The 24,159-nt window shown below is 41.9% G+C and overlaps 1 protein-coding gene across 2 annotated transcripts in view; it reads left to right on the top strand.

The window, feature by feature from the left end:
* LOC118367559 (inactive dipeptidyl peptidase 10-like) overlaps positions 1-24,159 on the top strand; it is a 320,765-nt gene that overhangs the window by 218,945 nt on the left and 77,661 nt on the right. For both annotated transcript variants that reach the window (XM_052493923.1, XM_052493924.1), the window contains exons 6-9: positions 6,094-6,146; positions 6,494-6,575; positions 16,946-17,066; positions 21,778-21,932. In XM_052493923.1, the coding sequence (XP_052349883.1) occupies positions 6,094-6,146; positions 6,494-6,575; positions 16,946-17,066; positions 21,778-21,932 (411 nt within the window). The remainder of the gene's footprint in view (positions 1-6,093; positions 6,147-6,493; positions 6,576-16,945; positions 17,067-21,777; positions 21,933-24,159) is intronic.

Raw genomic sequence — 24,159 nt, 5'->3', positions numbered from 1 at the left:
TGGCGATTGGTTTAGTGCACATCACTGCATTCTGTCTCAGAAAATAGGCAGGCCCTCTGGGGAGTATTGTAGATCTATGCTTTGCACTCGTTTTGTTTATAAAGCATTCCTGTATAAACCTCCGCTTTTACCTTACTTCGTCGTTAAATTACAGATTTATACACCTGATTGTTTTTTTACAATTATTTTTTACCTTACGTGTGGAATGACCTCTAGGGCACTTTAAAATAGGTGGAAATGGTGCCTCTAAGGCATTTCAGATGGCTGTTAGGGGACCTTTAAATCAGGAATGTGTCTGTTTTTAATGATTGTGTTTTGTTTTTCATGTACAGTGTCTTCAGAAGGTATTCATACCCCTTGACATATTCCACATTTTGTTGTATTACAGCCTGAAATCAAAATGGATTAAAACATATACATATATATATATATATCACCCATCTATACACATTACCCCAAAACAAATGTTTGCAAATGTATTGAAAATTAATTACAGAAATATATCATTTACTTACAGTACCAGTCAAAAGTTTGGACACACTTAATCATTCAAGGGTTTTTCTTTATTTGTACTATTTTCTACATTGTGGAATAATAGTGAAAACATCAAAATTCTGTAACAACATATATGGAATCATGTAGTAACCAAAAAAGATTTAAACAAATCTAAATGTATTTTATATTTTAAGATTCTCCAAATTAGCCAAGCTTTGTCTTGATGACAGCGTTGCACACTTGGCATTCTCTCAACCAGCTTCACCTGGAATGCTTTTCCAACAGTCTTGAAGGAGTTCCCACATATGCTGAGCACATGTTGGCTGCTTTTCCTTCACTCTGCAGTCCTAAACCATTTCAATTTAGTTAAGGTCGGGTGATTGTGGAGGCCAGGTCATCTAAGGCAGCACTCCATAACTCTCCTTCTTGGTCAAATAGGACTTACAAGGCCTGGAGGTGTTGGGTCATTGTCCTGTTGAAAATAAATGATAATCCCACTAAGCACAAACTAGATGAGATGGCGTATCACTGCAGAATGCTGTGGTAGTCATGTAGGTTCAGTGTGTCTTGAATTATAAATAAATCACAGACAATGTCACCAGCAAAACACCCCTACACCATCACACCTCCTCCTCTATGCTTCATGGTGGGAACCACACATGCGGAGATCATCCGTTCACATACTCTGTGTCTCACAAAGACACGGCGGTTGGAAACAAACATCTCAAATTTGAACTCATCAGACCAAAGGACAGATTTCCACCCTTCTAATGTCCATTGCTCGTGTTTCTTGGCCCAAGGAAGTTTCTTATTATTATTGGTGTCCTTTAGTAGTGGTTTCTTTACAGCAGTTCGACCATGAAGGCCTGATTCACGCAGACTCCTCTGAACAGTTGATGTTGCGATGTGTCTGTTACTTGAACTCTGTGAAGTATTTATTTGGGCTGAAATTTCTGAGGCTGGTAACTCTAATGAACTTATCCTCTGCAGCAGAGGTATCTCTGGGTCTTCCTTTCCTGTGGAGGTCAGCATGAGTCAGTTTCATCATGGCGCTTGATGGTTTTTGCGACTGCACCTGAATAAACTTTCAAAGTTCTTGACATTTTCCGTATTGACTGACCTTCATGTCTGAAAGTAATAATGACTGTCGTTTCTCTTTGCTCATTTCAGCTGTTCTTGCCATAATATGGACTTTTTATATTACCAAACAGGGTGTCACGTTCGTTATAAGGGTCAGACCAAGGTGCAGCGTGGTATGCGTACATTCTTATTTATTAAAAGAATGAACACTGAACAAACTAACAAAATATCAAAACAAACAATGAAGCTATGCAAACGAGTACTGACAGGCAACTACACATAGTCATACAAAACCCCAAGACATACAACACTCCTAGACATACAAAAACCCTAGACATAGAAATCTAGCGTACCCACCCTAATCACATCCTGACCTAACCAAAAAATATAGAGAAACAGAGATATCTAAGGTCAGGGTGTGACAGTACCCCACACACACACACACACACACACACACACTCAGGTGCGGACTCCCGACCGCAAACCTGAACCTATAGGGGAGTATCCGGGTGGGCATCTACCCTTGGTGGTGACTCCGGTTCTGGACGCAGCTATGGAAGCTCCGGACCGTGGGTCGTCTCTGGAGGCCCCGGACCATGGATCGTAGCCGGAGGCTCCAGACCGTGGATCGTCGCCAGAGGAACCGGACCATAGATCGTCGCAGGAGGCTCTGGACTGAGAACCCCTGCTGAAGGCTCTGGACCGCCGACCGTCGCTGGAGGCTTCGGACTGCCGACCGTCGCTGGAGGCTTCGGACCGCCGACCGTTGCTGGAGGCATCGGACCGCCGACCGTTGCTGGAGGCATCGGACTGCCGACCGTCACTGGAGGCACCGGACCCCTGGATCATCGCCGGAGGCTCTGAACTGGGAAGCAACACTGGAGGCTCTGGATTGCAGCTCGTCGCCGAAGACTCCGGACCATGGACGGTCGCTGGAGTCTCCGGACCTTGGACCGTGGCTGGAGGCTCCGGACCGGGGACCGTCGCTGGAGGCTCAGGACCGGGGACCGTCTCAGGAGATTATGGACTGCGGACCGTCTCAGGAGGTTCCGGACTACATACAGTCGCTGGAGGCTCCGGACTGGGGACCGTCGCTGGAGGTTCCGGAACCTATGAAACGTCGCCGGAAGCTCAGGACTGGGAATTGTCGCCGGAAGCTCTGGACTGTGAACAGTCGCCGGAAGCTCTGGACTGGGAACAGTCGCCGGAAGTTCTGGACTGGGAACTGTTGCCGGAAGTTCTGGACTGGGAACTGTTGCCGGAAGCTCTGGAGAGTGCGAGGAGTTGGCACAGGACGTACTGAGTTGTGAAGGTACACTGGAGACCTGGTGTGTATAGCCGGCATCAATTGTTCCGGGAACTTTAACACACATTTCAGGACGAGTACAATGAACTGGCACAGGTGGCATTGGACAGCTAACACGCTCCTCAGTGCAAATGCGGTGCATACTATGCCAAACCAACATCTCTCTCTCTTCACTCTCCTCCAATTTGATCAACAACTCCTCGAAGGTCTTTAACTTTCTCCTCCATTCACTTTCCTCCAATCTGTCCTCCAATTTGTCCAATAACTCCTCGACAGTCTCTGACTCACCCCTCAACTTCTGTGGCCTACCTCCCTGACATCGTTGCTGTCCTCTCATGCTCCTAGGCCAGGATTTCCTTCCAAGTCCAGGATCTCTTCCCAAGTCCAGGATACTTCCTTCTCCTGGGCACGCTGCTTGGTCCTTTGTTGGTGGGATCATCTGTCCCGTTCGTTCTGAGAATCGGACCAAGGCGCAGCGTGGTATGCGTACATTCTTATTTATTAAAATAATGAACACTGAACAAACTAACAAAATAACAAAACGAAACGTGACGCTATACAAACGAGTGCTGACAGGCAACTACACATAGACATACAAAACCCCTAGATATACAACACCCCTAGACATACAAAAACCCTAGACATACAAAAACCCTAGACATACAAAACTAGCGTACCCACCCTAGTCACACCTCGACCGAACCAAAAAGATATCTAAGGTCAGGGCGTGACATAGGGATATCAACTGTATACCATCCTACCTTGTCACAACACAACTGATGGCTCAAACACATTAAGAATGAAAGAAATTCCACAAATTAACTTTTCACAATACACACCTGTAAATTGAAATGCATTCCAGGTGACTAGCTCATGACACTGGTTGAGAGAATGCCAAGAGTGAGCAAATCTATCATCAAGACCAAGGGTGGCTACTTTGAAGAATCTCACATATAAAATATTTGTTTATTTGTGATTTATTAAACACTTTTTTTATTGTTTTAATGTCTTCAATATTATTCTAAAAACCTGGAATGAGTAGGTGTGTCCAAACTTTTGACTGGTACTGTAAGTTTTCACACGCCTGAGCAAATACATGTTAGTGTCACCTTTTGCACAGACTACAGCTGTGAATCTTTATCGGTAAGTCTCTAAGAACTTTACACACCTTGATTGTACAATATTTGCACATTATTCTTAAAAAAATACTTCAAGCTCTTTCAAGTTGATTGTTGATCATTGCTAGACAGCCATTTTCAAGTCTTGACATAGATTATCAAGATGATTTTAGTCAAAACTGTAACTAGGCCACTCAGGAATGTCTTCTTTTTCAGCAACTCCAGTGTATATTTGGCCTTTTGTTTTAAGTTATTGTCCTGCTAAAAGGGGAACTTGTCTCCCAGTGCCTGTTGAAAAGTAGACTGAACAAGGTTTTCCTCTAGGATTTTGCCTGTGCTTAGCTCTATTCGGTTTCTACTCATCCTAAAAATCTCCGTAGTCCTTGCCGATAACCAGCATACCCATAACATGATGCACCCACCACCATTGTTGAAAACATGAATTGTGGGGCATCCCGAGTGGCGCAGCGGTATAAGGCACTGCATCGCAGTGTTGTGGCGTCCCTAAAATCTCAGGCTGTGCCACAATTGGCCATGACCGGGAGTCCCATCATCGTGCTTTAGCGACTCCGTTTGGCGCCTGCAAGCTGACTTCGGTCATCAGTTGAACAGTGTTTCCTCTGACACATTGGTGCAGCTGGCTTCCGGGTTAAGCGAGTGGTTGTTAAGGACCTCGGTTTGGCGGGTCATGTTTCGGACGACGCATGACTCGACCTTCGCCTCTTCCGAGCCCATTGGGGAGTTACAGCGTTGAGAAGATTGTATTAACGAAATTGTGAAAAAAGGGGCTACAAAAATAACAGTGGTACTCATTTCAATTTGTTGGATTTCCCCAAACATAACTGTTTGTATTCAGGACATAAAGTATGTTTCTTTGCCATATTTTTGTAGTTTTACTTTAGTGCCTTATTGCAAACAGGATGCAGGTTTTGGAAATGTGTTTTATTCTGTAGAGGCTTCCTTCTTTTCGCTATGTCATTTAGATTAGTATTGTGGAGTAACTACAATGTTGTTGAACTATCCACATGTTTTGCCTATCACAGCCGTTATACTCTCTTAACTGTTGTAAAGTCACCATTGGTCTCATGGTGAAATCCCTGGGTGTTTTTCTTCGTTTCCGGCAACTGAGTTAGGACGGACGCGGGTCTCTTTGTAGTTACTGTGTGTATTGATGCAACATCCAAAGTGTAATTAATAACTTGACCATGCTCAAAGGGATAGTCAATGTTTATTCTTTATTTTTTTACCCGTCTACCAATAGGTACCCTTCTTTGCGAGGCATTGGTGTACAGAGATGAGGTAGTCATTCAAAAATCATGTTAACCACTATTATTGCTCACGGAGTAAGTCCATGCAACTTATTATATGACATTTTTACTCCTGAACGTATTTAGGCTTGCCATAACAAAGGGTTTAAATACTTATTGACTCAAGACATTTCAGCTTTTCATTTTTTATTAATTTGTAAACATAAAAAAAAAAAAAGATCCATTTTGACATTTTGGGGTATTGTGTGTAGGCCAGTGACACAAAATCTCAATTGAATACATTTTAAATTCAGGCTGTAACACAACAAAATGAGGTAAAAGTATTTCTCTGCACAGTTTGCAATGCATTTGCCATACAGTACAATAACACTCCTGTCAGATAATGTTTCTTGGTCTATATTTGAACTATGTGGAGCATGTCATCATTATGAAACACTGGAACATTGAGGCTGCTTCCTTCCCCGTGTACGGTCTGAATGCTATTATCATGTAAGGCACAGCTTCTCTCGGGGAATCCAGACAGATTTACTCACACCCCAGACCATTTGGATTCTCTCTCTCTCTCTCTCTCTCTCTCAGGCTTTCAGACCCGAAGTCATGGGGGTTCCATGATCGGTTTCTCAGATGGAATTAAAATGTCTCATCTCGCAGCTGTCAACCATGCAAATCACATTGTCCACATAATCTATTTGTGAAAACAGCTACAGGTCTATTCTATTTGATGCCTTTCTCTGCCTGTTTTTATGATGTTTTTATCAGCCAAACTGCCACCATCGTTAATGTTTTGTGCAGTAATCTCCTCTTTCTTTTCTCTCTTTTGTTCTAGGTTTACCGGCATTCATACATGGCCTCATATAGCATTTATAACATTCACACAAGGTATGTTTCACGTGCTTGTTTAACATGCGTTTGTCTACTCGTCAAGACAATCTCTTCTAAGGCAGTTTAGCTCAGGTGGATGCTAAGAGTCTGGTGAATCCACAACAAAAAATGAAATTCAATATTTTGTCAGTCATGACCTTTTAAAATGTCAATATTTATGATAAAACATTGTTTTGATGTGGGCTTTTTTACATTGTACCTCGTCGTCATTTAGCAGATGCTCCCATCCAGAGCGACTTACAGTTAGAGTTACCAGTGTATCTGGAAGTTAAAGGTGTATCAATGTAAATGCCTTCCACTGCTCTATGTAGCAGTCTTACTGGTTACTTACTGTTGTTTTTCAGGGAGGTATGGGAGTTGGACCCGCCGGAGGTGCTTAACTCTGTTCTGCAGTACGCTGAATGGGGAGTGCAGGGCCAGCAACTGGTGAGTCAAAGATGAGCTGCCACTTCTACATGGAACCCTCCCATATCACACCTGTTACCATTGGGAATAATGCAACAGGCATAATTTGTGATTTTTCATGTGCCCGGAAGAAGGGTGGTTAAAGTCACAGTCCGATATCACATTCCTTTTGAATATTACTCCAACTAGGACGTTTGCATTCTTGGCGTAATGGCTAAAGTACTGGGTTGATAGTCGGTAGACCCAGGTTTGAGTCACAGGCGGGAAAAGAACTCTAGACCACCTTTACTCCACACACAGAGATGTATACTGTACAAAGCTCTCACCCGCCCTCCATTTGGCAAATCTGACCATAATTATATCCTCCTGATTCCTGCTGACAAGCAAAACTAAAGCAGGCAGTACCTATGACTCGCTCAATGCTGAAGTGACGTGGATGCTACGCCACAGGACTTGTTCTGGAATTCATCCAATGGCATTGAGGAGCACACCACCTCAGTCATCGGCTTCATCAATAACTGCATCGACGATGTCGTCCCCACAGTGACTGTACGTACATATCCCAGCCATAAGCCATGGATTACAGGCAACATCCGCATCGAGCTAAAGGCTAGAGCTGCCACTTTCAAGGAACGAGAGACTAATCCGGACACTTGTAACAAATCCGCTATGCCCTCAGACAAACCATCAAACAAGCAAAGCGTCAATACAGGATTAAGATTGAATCCTACTTACACCGGCTCTGACGCTCGTCGGATGTGACAGGGCTTGAAAACTATTAAAGACTACAAAGGGAAACCCAGACGCGAGCTGCCCAGTGACGCGAGCCTACCAGATGAGCTAAATGCCTTTTATGATTGTTTTGAGGCATTGCAACACTGAAGCATGAACGAGAGCACCAGCTGTTCTGGATGACTGTGTGATAACGCTCTCGGTAACCAATGTTAGCAAGACCTTTAAACAGATCAACATTAAGAAAACCGTGGGGCCAGACAGATTACCAGAACGTGTACTCAAAGCATGCGAGGACCAACTGTCAAGTGTCTTCACTGATATTTTCAACCTCTCCCCTCTGTAATTCCTACATGGTTCAATCAGACCACCATTGTCCCTGTGCCCAAGGAAGTGAAGGTAACCTGCCTAAATGATTACCGCCCCTTAGCATTCACGTCGGTAGCCATGACGTGCTTTGAAAGCCTGGTCATGGCTCACATCAACAGCATCCTCTACGACACCCTAAACCTTCACAATCTCACTCCACACTGCCCTTTCCAACCTGGACAAAAGGAACACCTATGTAAGAATGTTGTTCATTGACTATAGCTCAGCGTTCAACACCATAGAAAGCCCACAAAGCTCATCACTAAACTAGGGACCCTGGGCCTAAACACCTCCCCCTACAACTGGATCCTGGACTTCCTGACGGGCCGCCCCCAGGTGTTTAGGATAGGAAACCACACGTCTGCCACGTTGATCCTCAATGCTGAGGCCCCTCAGGGGTGTTTACTTAGTCCCCTCCTGTACTCCCTGTTCACCCATGACTGTGTGGCCAAACATGACTCCAACACCATCATTAAGTTTGCTGACGACACAACAGTCACCGACAACGATGAGAACGCCTATAGGGAGGAGGTCAGAGAACTGGCAGTGTGGTGCCAGAATAACAACCTCTCCCTCAATGTGAGCAAGACAATGGAGCTGATCGTGGAATACAGGAAAAGGCGGGCTGAACAGGCCCCCATTAACACCAACGGGGCTGTAGTGGAGCGGGTAGAGAGTTTCAATTCACCAACGAGTCCCACATCACCAATGAACTATCATGGTCCAAACACACCAAGACAGTTGTGAAGAGAGCACGATAAAACCTTTTACCCCTCAAGAGTCTGAAAAGATTTGGCATGGGTCCCCAGATCCTCAAAGTTATACAGCTGCACCGTCAAGAGCATCGTGACCGGTTGCATCACCGTCTGGTATGGCAACTGCTCGGCATCTGTTCATAAGGCGCTACAGAAGCTAGTGCGTATGGCCCAGTACATGGGGCCAAGCTTCCTGCCATCCAGGACCTATATAATAGGCGGTGTCAGAGGAAAGCCCATAAAATTGTCAGACTCCAGTCACCCAAGTCATAGACTATTTTGTCTGCTACTGCAAGGCAAGCGGTACCGGAGAACCAAGCCTAGGACCAAAAGGCCCCTTAACAGCTTCTATCCCCAAGCCTTAGGACTGCTGAACAATTAATCAAATGTTCACCGGACAATTTACATTGACCCCCCCATTTGTTTTGTACACTGCTGCTACTCACTGTTTATTATCTATGCATAGTCACTTGAACCCTATCTACATGTACAAATTACCTCAACTAACCTGTACCCCCGCAAACTGACTCGGTTCCGGTACTCCCTGTAAAAAACCTTGGTATTGTTATTTTATTGTGTTCCTCTTTATAATTGTTTACTTTAGTTTATTTGGTAAATATGTTTTTAACTCTTTTTGAACTGCACTGTTGGTTAAGGGCTTGTAAGTAAGTAAGCATTCAATCAATGAATCAAATGTATTTATAAAGCCCTTTTTACATCAACCGATGTCACAATGTGCTGTACAGAAACCCAGCCTAAAGCCCCAAACAGCAAGCGATGCAGATGTAGAAGCACATTGGCTCGGAAAAACTCCCTAGAAAGGCCAGAACCTATAAAGAAACCTAGAGAGGAACCAGGCTCTGAGGGGTGGGCCAGTCCTCTTCAGGCTGTGCGGGGTGGAGATTATAACAGAACATGGCCAAGATGTTCAAACATTCATAGATGACCAGCAGGGTCAGATAATGATAATCACAGTGGTTGTAGAGGGTGCAACAGGTCAGCACCTCAGGAGTAAATGTCAGTTGGCTTTTCATAGCCGATCATTCAGAGTTAGAGACAGCAAGTGCGAAGAGAGAGTCCAAAACAGCAAAACAGCTACCTTGTCAGCTACCTTGTCAGGGCATGGTCCTAGGGCTCAGGTCCTGGGCGTGAAGAGAGAGAGAAAAAGAGATAGAGAGAGAGAGAGAATTAGAGGGAGCATACTTAAATTCACCCAGGACACCGGATACGACAGGAGAAATACTCCAGATATAACAGACTGACCCTCGCCCCCCCAACACAAACTATTGCAGCATAAATACTGGAGGCTGATACAGGAGGGATCGGGAGACACTGTGGCCCTGTCCAACGTTACCCACGGACAGGGCCAAACAGGCTGGGTATAACCCCACCCTCTTTGCCAAGGCACAGCCCCCACACCACCAGAGGGATCTCTTCAACCATCAAGCTACTACCCGGAGACAAGGGCAGAGTATAGCCCACGAAGCTCTCCCCCACGTCATGAACCCGAGGGGGGTGCCAACCCGGACAGGATGATCACGTCAGTGACTCAACCCACTCAAATGATGCACCCCTCCTAGGAACGGCAGGGAAGAACAACAGTAAGCCAGTGACAGCCCCCGTAATAGGGTGAGAGGCAGAGAATCCCAGTGGAGAAAGGGGAACCGGCCAGGCAGAAACAGCAAGGGCGGTTCGTCGCTCCAGTGCCTTTCCGTTCACCTTCACACCCCTAGGCCAGACTACACTCAATCATAGGATCTACGGTAGAGATTAGTCTTCAATAAAGACTTGAAGGTTGGGACCGAGTCTACGTCTCTCACATGGGTAGGAAGACCATTACATGAAAATGGAGCTCTATAGGAGGAAGCCCTACATCCAGCTGTTTGCTTAGAAATTCTAGGGACAGTAAGGAGGCCTGTGTCTCTTGACCGTAGCGTACGTGTAGGTATGTACGGCAGGATCAAATCAGAAAGACAGTTAGGAGCAAGCCCATGTAATGCTTTGTAGGTTAGCAGTAAACCTTGAAATCAATCCTAGCCTTAACAGGAAGCCAGTGTAGAGATGCTAGCACTGGAGTAATATGATCAAATGTTTTGGTTCTAGTCAAGATTCTAGCAGCCGTGTTTAGCACTGACTGAAGTTTATTTAGTGCTTTATTCGGTTAGCTGGAAAGTAGAGCCTTGCAGTAGTCTAATCTAGAAATGACAAAAGCATGCATAAATTTTTCTGAGACATTTTTGGACAGAAAGTTTCTGATTTTTGCGATGTTACGAAGATGCAAAAAAGCTGTCCTTGAACTATTCTTGATATGTTCGTCAAAAGAGATCAGGGTCGAGAGTAATGTCCTTCACAGTTTTATTTGAGTTGATTGTACAAGCATCAAGATTAATTGTCAGATCCAACAGAATATCTCTTTGTTTCTTGGGAGCTAGAACTAGCGTCTCTGTTTTGTCCGAGTTTAAAAGTAAAACAATTGCTGCCATCCACTTCCTTATGTCTGAAGCACAGGCTTCAAGGGATGGCAATTTTGGGGATTCACCATGTTTCATTGAAATGTACAGGTGTGTGTCATCCGCATAGCAGTGAAAGTTAACATTCCGAATGACATCACCAAGAGGTAAAATATATAGTGAAAACAATAGTGGTCTAAAACGGAACCTTGAGGAACATCAACATTACAATTGATTTGTCATAAGTCTCCATCCACAGAGACAAACTGATATCTTTCCGACAGATGAGCTCTAAACCAAGCCAGGACTTGTCCGTGTAGACCAATTTGGGTTTCCAATCTCTCCAAACGAATGTGCTGATCAATGGTATCAAAGCAGCACTTAGGTCTAGGTGCACGAGGACAGATGCAGAGCCTTGGTCTGACGCCATTAAAAGGTCATTTACCACCTTCACAAGTGCAGTCTCAGTGCTATGATGGAGTCCAAAACCAGACTGAAGAATTTCGTATACATTGTTCTTCTTCAGGAAGGCAGTGAGTTGCTGCGCAACAGCTTGGATTTCTTTTGAGAGGAATGGGATATTCGATACAGGCCGATAGTTTTTTATATTTTCTGGGTCAATATTTGGCTTTTTCAAGAGAGGTTTTATTACTGCCACTTTTAGTGAGTTTGGTACACATCCGGTGGATAGGGAGTAATTTATTATATTCAACATAGGAGAGCCAAGCACAGGAAGTAGCTCCTTCAGTAGTTTAGTTGGAATAGGGTCCAGTATGCAGCTTGAAGGTTTAGAGGCATTTAAAGGTAAGGTCTACAGTTGTTGTATTCGGCGCACGTGATAAATAGATCTTGATTTGATTGGGTTGATAGTCGGTAGACCCAGGTTTGAGTTCCAGGTGGGACTACCCCCCAAACTTGCAATATTCTGCATTTACATACCCCAGTGTTGAAAGTAACTGAATATAGTCCTTGCCTATTGTGGGTTATGTCACCTATTTGTTTGGAAGTTTTTGGGTACTGCTTGAATAAACTACAAATAAGTTGCTTTAACAAGTGTTGCCCGTGGCCTGAAATGTATGTGCAAAGGAATAGGACAGGTTGCTTTGCCCAGGATCAACAGTTTTTAAAAATCTTTTTGATTGTATATTTTTTGAAATGCTGTTATTTCTTTATTTAGCCTATGGGGGGATTTTCACCCGTAGGATTTTCCCCCTCTTCCTCGTGTAATTGCTTTGTTCGACTTAATTGTTCTCCAATTTAATCCCTGCATGGAGTGCATTCTGAACTTTTAATTAGACAGTGTTTTGATTATGTTGCGGTTGAAAGTGAATCATGTTTCTCATTAAAGTGGCAACAGTAGAGTATGCCTGTTGTCTGCTATTGCATCCCTGTCATGTTTGTCTTTCTTACATGAACATTTATGTTCCAGTTAATTAAAATGTAAAGCCAGAATGCATAGATAATATCCACTCCGTCTCCTGTGTTGGCTTTGAAGGTCTACCAAGTTACCCGGCCCTTTAAAACATATGCATCAAAGTATTACTTTGATCCTTTTAGTCACAGAACGATGTTGTGGACATACAAACACGTTGACAGCTTTCAGTCAGATTATTCGAGAACATGATATTTGATTAACATGACAATCAGTAGTGACATGCCAAGCGCACCTGAAACAACCTGCACTAATGTGACATTCGGTATGCCATGTAAATGTGGACCATTTCTTCTAAGCCTGAATATTTCTCTCAAATCTGCTCATTTTCTAGTGCTTTGTGGTGAATCCACGGAGCAGGATTAACCACAGTGCCCAGATGGCAAACTCGCTGGGCAGTGGTCGTAGTGGCAGCAGGGTCCTTCTACCCCAGCCCCATCTCCTTTGGATGGCTTCTTTGAACTTCTTCGTACAGCTGCTCAGACACTGTTCTGGTGGGCACATCTGTATTGGATCTCACTTCTGACACCAAATGTTATGTTGGGTGTCATGTGGAATTCAAACCCGATACCATCCATTTGGATGGTGGTCGCACAATTGTAATTATACACGGCTTTGTGAAAGGCCGGCCTAAATCCAGCTATCGAAGCACAGCATTCTAAGCAGGTTGATTTTGGAATGTCAAATGACTCTCGCATTGTACTCCAGTTCATTTTTAAAAATAGAGAATAATTCAAACTAGATGATAATACCTTTTCATTTGTTTGCTTTAGACAGATGGGGCACTGTTTGTGGACAGCTAACAGGCTTAAGTATTCGAGGTTTCTTGTCTGCAATTGTAACATTTGGTGTGGTTATTTAGGCATAAATCAAACTCACCTCCATTAGAGGGCCATTACGGTGATGAGAGGTGAGGCAGACAGATATGCAGGCATTCGGGGCTTTCGAGTCGCATAAGCGTCATCGTTAGCCACAATTTTATCTTATAAATACATGACACTGCTAGTATATATTGGATAGGATGCCAGTTCTGTGAGTTGTTTTGTTGTGTAGACTAGATATTGCATTGACAGCATCCTTAAAGTGAACTAGCTATCAACACAAACTCAAGCCCAAAACACAAAACATACATAGAAATGTTATGATAACACTTCCTATTTCCAAACTGAAAATCCTACCCGTCTTATTGGACAGCTAGTTTCAGTCTTTAGTGAAGCAGATCAAATCAAATTGTATTGGCCACATGCACATACTTAGCAGATGTTATTGCAGGTGTAGCAAAATGCTTGTGTTCCTAGTTCCAACAGTGCAATAATACCTAACAATTGACAACAATACAAACACATCTAAAAGTGAAATAATGGAATTAATAAGAAATATATCAAATATTAGCTTGAGCGATGTCGAAGGAGCATTGACTAAAATACATTAGAATATAATAAAGTATATACATATGAGATGAGTAAAGCAGTATGTTAACATTATTTAAACGTTATTAATTTGATTAGTGTTCCATTATTAAAGTTGCCAGTGATTCCAAGTCTATGTATATAGGGCAGCAGCCTCTAAGGTGCAGAGTTGCGTAACCGGGTGGAAGCCGGCTAGTGATGGCTATTTAACAGTCGGAGGGACTTGAGGGTGGACCATTTCAGTTTGCCAGTGGTGTGCCCTCACCTCCTCTCTGTAGCCTGTCTCGTCATTGTTGGTAATCAAGCCTACTACTGTTGTGTCGTCTGCAAACTTGATAATTGAGTTGAAGGCGTGCGTGGTCTCACATTCATGGGTGAACATGGAGTACAGGAGGAGGCTGAGCACGCCCCCTTGTGGGGCCCCTGTGTTGACAATCAGTGACATGGAGGTGTTGTTTCCTAACGTCACCACCTGGGGGCAGCCCGTCAGAAGTCCAGGACCCAGTTGCACAGGACGGGGTTCAGACGCAGGGCCCCGAGCTTAATGTTGAGCTTGGAGGGTACTATAGTGTTGAGCTATAGTCAATGAACAGCATTCTTACATAGGTATTCATCTTGTCCAGATGGGATAGGGCAGTGTGCAGTGCGTTGGCGATTCCATCATCTGTGGATCTATTGGGGCGGTAAAGCAAATTGAAGTGGGTCTAGGATGTCAGGTAAGGTAGAGGTGATATCATCCTTAACTAGCCTCTCAAAGCACTTCATGATGATAAAAGTGATTGCTACAATAGTCATTCAGTTCAGTTACCTTTGCTTTCTTGGGTACAGGGACAATGGTTGGACATCTTGAAGCAAGTGGGGTCAGCAGTCTGGGATAGGGAGAGATTGAATATGTCTGTAAACACTCCAGCCATCTGGTCTACGCATGCTCTGAGGACGCGGCTAGGGATGCCATCTGGGCTGACAGCCTTGCGAGGGTTAACACGCTTAAATGTCTTACTCACGTTGGCCACGGAGAAGGAGAGCTCATAGTCCTTGGTAGTGGGTCATGTCGGTGGCACTGTGTTATGCTCAAAGCAGGCGAATAAGTTGTTTAGCTTTTCGGTGTCCGCAACGTGGCTGGTTTTCCATTTGTAGTCCGTGATTGTCTGTAGACCCTGCCACATACGTCTTGTGTCTGAGCCGTTGAATTGCAACTCCAGTTTGTCTCTTTACTTGCCTGTTTTATTGCCTTACGGAGAGAATAACTACACTATTTGTATTCGGCCATATTCCCAGTCACCTTGCCGTGGTTAAATGCGTTGGTTTGCGCTTTCAGTTTTGCGCAAATGCTGCCATCTATCCACATTTTCTGGTTTGAGTAGGTTTTAATAGTCACAGTGGGTACAACATTTACATTTACATTTAAGTAATTTAGCAGACGCTCTTATCCAGAGCGACTTACAAATTGGTGCATTCACCTTACAACATCTCCTATATACTTCCTGATGAACTCAGTCACCATATCCATGTATTCATTGATGTATATTGATGGTACATTGATGTTGAAACGGTTCAAGACATTTCTGTTTTAAAGCAGCTCTTTTTGCTGAATCCTATACCACACACACTGCCTTCTGGAGCGATTTAGGCAGGCTGCCTCTACTCAATGCCTTTGATATAACAGCGGGGCTTGCAGAGCCTGAGACGGGTCAGCTCAGCTCAGCTCCATGACCGAGTGACTACATAACAGTGCTTTATGTAAGTCTGGCTGATGCAGGCAGCTGGTTGACCTGGAAACGTTTGTTGGTTCTGGGGAAAAAAATAAATTTGAGGATAAGGAGTTGGTTGATCATTTCAACACAGGTCTATGTAACACAGATCATTTAGGTTGCTAATGGAATCGGACATTAGGTTTCTAGAATTTCTCTGGACATGGTGATTCCAGGGCTCTTCAACCACATCCATTCAGGGAATGAGATTTGAATAAGACCTGAATTGAAAATGTGTTATTATTTCCCCCTTTTCGTGAATTTCAATATATCTGCTAAGTTGGGTATGTTGAAAAGGATGTTTCCTAGGCCTTGTATTTACCCTGTGACATTATAGGGGTCTGGATATACAATATTCGTCTTTCTCTCTCTGTGTTCAAAAGTTGATATTTGATTGCCTTTCACATTTCAGACCTGTAGAGGAAATGCCAAATTGAAATGTTAAATGAAATGTGAAATTTATTTAACCGTATTTATTTAACCTATTTAACTAGTCAAGTCAGTTAAGAACAAATTCTTATTTTCCAATGACAGCCTATGCCCGCCAAACCCTCCCCTAACCAATTGTGCGCCGCCCTATCATGGCCAGTTGTGATCCAGCCCGGGATCGAACCAAGGTCTGTAGTGACACCTCTAGCACTGAGATGCAGTGCCTTAGACTGCTGCATCACTCGGGAGCCACTAATGTCAGTGATTACATTTCTGATCTCCTTGTGTGTCTTTGTGCCCACAGATCTATCAGTCTCAGGAAATCCCATGCTGAAAAATATGAAATTCACTACTTTTATTGATCGGCTTGCCCTGCCCTCATATTTAGCCTCGCATAGTGTAACATGTTATTTTCAGGACAACCAGGGCTTAAAGTTGAACACTATTTGACATAAACAGTTCCATTTATTAATTTTATTGACAAATTCCAATTGAAAAAAAAAGTCCACCGAGCAAAATCCTGATTTAAAAAATATATATATATTTATAAGAATGCTGTAAGTACAGAAATGATTTTTGCAGTAAGAAATGAATATCCAACTAGTCAGTGACAACTTTGTGGAGTTTGGAGTTTGTGACAGGAACTATGTGAGCTTATTACAGTATTAAAAAAACACTATATTCTGGGATTTCCTATGACTTATGGAGAAGAACCTCTTACCTCCTAACGACTCTTGTGTGGCTTTGTGTCTCAGCTTTTCACATTTTGTAGCTCAAACCGTTCAAACTTTACAGACATTTTTTTTGGTGAGAAGAAGCGTTTCACAAACAGCGCTCTAGCTCAGCCCCCCGTTAATCACACAGACTAATGGTCGGCATCAACGGATGCAGAGGATATGGACAAATCCCAAAAATCCAGAAATCTGTAGCTCTAACACACAATGTTCAAAATGGGTTAGAAGTCCAAAACGCACTGGTGTCAGTCACGGTGGGACTGTTGAAGATGGAATGTGATATTTCAGTGATGACTTTCCTGATCTCCTTGTGTGTCCTTGTGCACACAGATCTACATATTTGAGAACAATATTTACTACCAATCAGATGTGAAGAGCAACTCACTCAGACTGACATCTTCTGGAAAGGAAGGGGTCATCTTCAATGGGATTGCTGACTGGCTGTACGAAGGTGGGTATTACCATTTACTTAAATAGACTGTAAAGTCCTTTTAGAAATGTGGCAGGTGTTCCCGAAAGTTGTCGACAAGTTATTAGGCTATTTGCTGTATTGCAAAATATATATGTAATAGTGTTTGGTTGCCAACACATCCAAATATCAACATTTGAAGGAGATGTATATTTTTTGCCACTGACTTAGTCTGGCTTTAATTCCAATTTGCATGCATATTAATAATTGATATGTTGGATTCACATCTACATCTCAACCAAAAATCTAAGTTGAAGAATAGGACTAAATCAAATAAAACTTTATTCTAAGTGCATTTAAAGTTTGATTTAATTTGGTTGAGAGTGATACTTGAATCCAACATCCAACAATTATTAATTTGAGGACAAAATGTAACTAACCAAGCAGAAAATACATCTACTTCATATGCTGATATTTGGTTGTGTTAGCAATCAAACACAATTCAAAGATCCAAAAAAAGGTGTTAAGGAATAGGAATAAATCTAATCTAATCAAATTCAAAATGCACTTCAAATATTTGATATTATTTAGTCCTATTCTGTAAATTAGATGTTTGGTTGAGATGTAGATATGAATCCAACATATTCACTTGAAGATTACATTTGAAATCAAACAAAGCTTGAAACCATAGGTCTACATGGGAAGTTGACATACACCTCAGCCAAATACATTTAAACTCAGTTTTTCACCATTTCTGACATTTAATCCGAGCAAAAATGACGTTTCTTAGGTCAGTTAGGATCACCACTTTGTCTTAAGAATGTGAAATGTCAGAACAATAGTAGAGAGAATGATTTATTTCAGCTTTTATTTCTTTCATCGCATTCCCAGTGGGTCAGAAGTTTACATACACTCAATTAGTATTTGGTAGCATTGTCATTAAATTGTTTAACTTGGTTCAAATGTTTCGGGTAGCCTTTCACTAGCTTCCCCACAATAAATTGGGTGAATTTTGGCCCACTCCTCTTGACAGAGCTGGTGTAACTGAGTCAGGTTTGTAGGCCTCCTTGCTCACACACACTTTTTCAGTTCAACTCATATTGTTCTATGGGATTGAGGTCAGGGCTTTGTGATGGCCACTCCAATACCTTGAATTTGTTGTCCGTAAGCCATTTTTCCATAACTTTCGAAGAATTCTTTGTGTCATTGTCCATTTGGAAGACCTATTTGCGACCAAGCTTTAACTTCCTGACTGATTTCTTGAGATACTGCTTCAATATATCCACATCATTTTCCTCCTCATGATGCCATCTATTTTGTGTAGTGCACCAGTCCCTCCTGCAGCAAAGCAACCCCACAATGTGATGCTGCCACCCCCACAACGTGATGCTGCTACCCCCACAACGTGATGCTGCTACCCCCGTGCTTCACGGTTGGGATGGTGCTCTTCTGCTTGCAAGCCTCCCCCTTTTTCCTCCAAACATAACAAAGGTCATTATGGTCAAGCAGTTCAATTTTTATTTCATCTGTCTGTTTTTTAAGGCAGTTTTGGAGCAGTGACTTCTTCTTTGCTGAGCGCCCTTTCAGGTTATGTCGATATAGCACTAGTTTTACTTTGGATATAGACACTTTTGTACCTCTTTCTTCCAACATCTTCACAAGGTCCTTTGCTGTTGTTCTGGGATTTATTTGCACTTTTCGAAACAAAATACATTCATCTCTAGGAGAGAACGCGTCTCCTCCCTGAGTGGTATGACCGCTGTGTGGTCCCATGGTGTTTATGCTTGCGTACTATTGTTTGTACAGATGAACGTGGTACCTTCAGACGTTTCAAAATTGCTCCCAAGGATGAACCAGTCTTGTGGAGGTCTACATTTCTTGGCTGATTTCTTTTGAATTTCCCATGATGTCAAGCAAAGAGGCACTGAGTTTGAAGGTAGGCCTTGAAATACCTCCACAGTTACACCTCCAATTGACTCAAATTATGTCAATTAGCCTGTCAAAAGCTTCTACAGCTGTTAAAAGGCACAGTCAACTTTGTGTATGTAAACTTCTGACCCCTGGAATTGTGATACATTGAATTATAAGTGACATTATCTGTCTGTAAACAATTGATGGAAAAATGACTTGTGTCATGCACAAAGTAGATGTCCTAACCGACTTGCCAAAACTATAGTTTCTTAACAAGAAATTTGTGGAGTGGTTGAAAAACTAGTTTTAATGACTCCAACCTAAGTGTATACTTCCGACTTCAGCTGTATGTATTGTCTATTTTTTGTTGAACACTGGGTTGAATTGAAACAATAGCTGTTGATGTCTTTGCAAATGCTATAAGGCCTAAATAGTATAATTGATATATGACTGATGTATGGTTAAATTTGGTTATGGTTATATTTAAATGTCTTCTGTTAAACCTACCCTTTGGAATGACTTCGATAGCAACAGTGAATATATTTAGTTATTAAATATAATTCTCACGACTGCACATTGGTAGTAGTCAGTGACAAATATCAAAGCTGGGCTTGATTAAAACCCTGGATGGGAGACCATTTCAATTGCTTTAGATAGATCAAGTTTCCAGTAGGAGGTGCTGCCCAGCCTATAGCTTTTTGTCTTATAGTGGATATAACGTTGAAGATCTGGCGTTGTTTCAAAGGTACAAATTCAACATATTTTATACAAGGTTTGTATATGTTGAAAATTGGTTACAATAACTTGGTTTCCCATCCAACTGGCGACAGATTTCATGCAAAGAATCTAAATTCCGCATAAACACCTAATTAAAAGTTCACCATAGCTACAATATTGTCAATAGTATTTCATGTAACTCAAGATATTTGTGACTGTGTAAACACAGTGGAGTGATTTTCAGCTGTTCCAACATCTCATGTTTTCCTGATGATGTCAAATTAGTCAAAGTGGGGGAGTCAAACTGCACCTTCGAATACATTTTGCAATTTCTCTTCACTGCACAATAGGTAGATTAATTAAATTCTAAATTAGTGCCAAATACCATTTTTAAAAAAATGAAGTATTCAATATGAATGTGATCAAATAGCAGATTTGAATAGGGAAGAGTTTATTAAGTTTAGGAGAAAGACATTTCATCATGTTACTCAGGAGTGTTGGGATTATTACTGGAAAATATATTAACGCATTACTTTACAATATTACTTTGTGAGGAAAGTAACACATTAAATGACTAGTTTTAAAACTTTGCGTTACTTTCATGAAAAAAACTCAATCTCTCCGCTCGACCAAAGGCTACTTACTAACTCAGGTTAGATCACTAGTTTCTCCTTTCATCAGTGGCGCTGCTTTCCTGTGCTAGTCTACAGGTGCTGTGCTATATATGGGCTGCTTAATAATTAGCCACATATATGGTAAGCCAAACATCTGTACAGATTTCCTATCTTTTCAATTAAAATCTTTCTCTTGAGCCAACAGTTCTGGTTATAGACAGCATGTATATGGACCCATTAAGATGTACTTTATATAGGGCACACTTCACACTAGACGGGATAGCCCTCTATGGGCTTTGCTGTCACAGAAGCATTCAATGGCAAAGATCAGAGGTGCTCCCTCCATGCATTTCTATGGACAGTAGCTGTTTTGACATTCCTCCAAACAGCCTTTCTCCGCTCTCTCTAAATGAGGAAATTAATCGAATTCGGATCATGGAAACACACGGCCGGCAGAGATATGACTCTGAAAGTAACGCAAGCGTTGTCTGACAAAGTAAATGTAATAATAATACCCAATTTGAAAAAGTAACATGTTACTTTACTCAGTTACTCATAAAAGTAATCTGATTATGTAACGCCCCAACACTGCTCAGGAGAAACACAATTATACACAGATTTTGGAAGTGTTTCTGCAAGCAGTCACTTTAACTGTACAATTGCATATATTGTTTCTTCATTATTCCATGTACCTTTGTGTGAGAAATTATCATTGTCATTCTATGTTGTGTGTTTTTTTTTGCCTTTAAATGGACATTTAGGGCCATGTTTGCACCTGTTCTTGCCCCACAAATATGTAAAACACCAAAAGCAAACGCAAAACATGAGATCGTGTTTATTTACCGTTTACCTTTATTTTACCTTTTTGTTATTTCATCAGTGTTTTAAAAGCCTTTTGAAGGTGCAAAGTAAACTTGGCCTATTTTAGTTCTAAGCTTCATCTGATACGGTGTGTTACTTATTGGTTTCCTATAACTATACCTCTGGGAAAACAATTGATATTCTTTTATGTTTATGAACTACACTTTTTTCCTGCATAAACTATGTGATTTTCATGGTAATATGACAGTCTCTATGACAACCTATTATTCCTTTGTCTCTCTATCTCTCTCCCTCTCTCTCTCTGATCATCTATTTTGAGATATGCAAATGCCTCTTAATCAGACCTAATTAACATCTGAATTGTGTGACCTTACGCTATCACAGACCCTTGAGTACCGTTAACTGCACTCGAACATCATGCTTGCGAACATCATACTTGAGTCGCTGAAATGATTTAGTGCCGCTGTATTTCTGAATACACTCTGGATATATGTCCTTCCTATATGAAACAGTACATATGAAAAGTTAGACTGTGCTTAAGGAAATATGCTAATATCAACTATTATCTAAAAATCCATTCTCACACTAAATGTCCATGTACTGTAACATATTAATACAACCATATGTGGCCATATAAAAACATGTATAGAGATCTCTAATGTATTTATGTATTCCTTGTATTTCTACAGAGGAGATTCTCCAGTCCCATGTGGCACACTGGTGGTCACCCGATGGAGAGAGATTGGCCTTTCTGGTTCTCAATGACTCTCTGGTGCCAAATATGGCCCTTCCTCGCTTCACTGGGTCTTCATACCCCAAGGGAAAGCAATACCCCTACCCTAAGGTAAGTAATAGCCTTAATCTGAGATGATGTACATTACATTGTCTGCTGCCACCCACCTAGCTAGCTCAATAGGTGGAATGAAAAATGGTCCTTACTCCAAGATACTGTAGCTCTGACTAGTCTGAGAAAGGGATATTGACTATATCTCTAGTCTTCATTACAATCAAAACCAAAATCTGTGTTTTGGGAGTAAGACAAATCAACATTCCTCTTGAGCTTTTAGTAAGCACACTTAGATATTTGTACTTGACCTATTTACAATGTAAAACACAAACCTATAATTTATCATTATAATTTAAAACGTATATCAAGCGGCGATGACAAAATATTATTTCAATGTACAGTAAGATCCATCCAAAAAGTGTCCCTTTCCTGCAGCAATTAAGACTAAAACTCCCCACCAAATAGATGTCTGTTTTTTCCCCAGATCCTGGATGCATCCCAATTTACACCCCTTTCCCAATAAGGTGCACTACTTTTTACCAAAGCCCTACGGGCCTCAGTCAAAAGTAGAGCCCTATAAAGGGAATAGAGTACAATTTCTTTTGACAGTGATAATTAGATAACAGTGGACACCTAAGCGATCCCTCCTCCTGGTTTATGTGTGCCTCTCGCAGCACAGCCCTGTGGCCCAGTGTGAGGCCAATCCGGCCCTGTGTTCTTGGCCCAAGGTTAAACTAGAAGCGGCAAAATCCATACCGAGGGTGAGAACCAGTAGAGCTTTCCATATGGCATTTCGGGTTGAGTACCAACAGAAAATGCCACACTGAATGTAGAAAAAGCACTGCTACTCTATTAGTGAGGTTTGGCATTAGAAAAGGTCAATACGATACTGTGTCTCTATGATTAGTCTCTATGGGGTCTGGTACATGTCTTCTGTTGGAGCAAACCATTGAGAGGCTGAAGTAGCAAGCACATGCACATTAAGAGAAGATGATATCCAGGCCATATGACACCCAGACCATACTCTATTTTTGTAGGAATACATTAACCAAGACCATACGTGCATTCATGACAGCTGAACGTGCTGTGGTCAGCGGGGTGCAGGAAGAAAGATGTAGGCAAGATGACTGATGACTAACACGTAAAACATGGGCATGCAGTATATACATTATTTTTGGAACATGGAAAGAGTTCTGCCATCGTTGTTACCAAAACCGGATACTAAGGGGGAGTGGCTCTATTTACATATGTGATGTACCCCAGTACTATGTATGTATAAAAGTAAGGCCAGTGTTGAGAAGTGGCGGCTTTCCCGTGGACCAGCACGGCTTTAATAACTTGCATTAAAGTCTACATTGAATTCAACAGTTTCTTCTGAGAGTATTATATTTCTATAGACAGTATTATATTTCTGTAACGATTATCTACGACACTACACAGCAATAACTGCAGTAACATAGTACTTATAGGTGTTGAAGGTTGAAGCGCTTTCAGTTATTACACAATCGGAACAAGGAAAGTGTAATTACACATCCACTTGAAGGTTATGCCACATGTGTAATTACTCATGTTATTACACATTTTCTTGTTCCACTAAGTAACTAATGTTTTATAATAACACATTTGAAAGTAAACTGTGAATTACCATGTTAATAACTCAAAACAAAATCTGACCATTGTTACATGTAACTAAAAGGTGCCATTACATTCCGCTAGCAAATGTGCAACCTTTGGACAATAAAATGTATTAGTGACGCGGAAGATTAAACTACCAATGAGACATTAAAAACTGTAACATCTTATGCTTCACGGAGTCGTGGCTGAACGACGACAACATTAACATACAGCTGGCTGGTTGTACGATGTACCGGCAGGATAGAACAGCGGCATCTGGTAAGACAAGGGGAGGCAGTCTATGTATTTTTGTAAACGACAGCTGGTGCACGATGTCTAAGGACGTCTCGAGCTATTGCTCGCCTGAGGTCGACTATCTCATGATAAGCTGTAGACCACACAGCCTACCGAGAGATATTTCATCTGTATGTTCACACACCACCACAGTCAGAGGCTGGCACTAAGACAGCATTGAATGAGCTGTGTTCCGGCATAAGCAAACAAGAAAACGCTCAAACAGAGGTGGCGCTCCTAGTAGCCAGGGACTTTACTGCAAGGAAACTTAAATCCATTTTACCAAATTTATATCAGCATGTTAAATGTGCAACCAGAGGAAAAATAACTCTGGACCACCTATATTCCACACACAGAGACTCATACAAAGCTCTCC

This window comes from Oncorhynchus keta, chromosome 34, assembly GCF_023373465.1.
Source record: "Oncorhynchus keta strain PuntledgeMale-10-30-2019 chromosome 34, Oket_V2, whole genome shotgun sequence".
NCBI lineage: Eukaryota > Metazoa > Chordata > Actinopteri > Salmoniformes > Salmonidae > Oncorhynchus > Oncorhynchus keta.
Note: the sequence above shows the minus strand (reverse complement) of the source record. Positions and strands in the feature narration are given on the sequence as shown.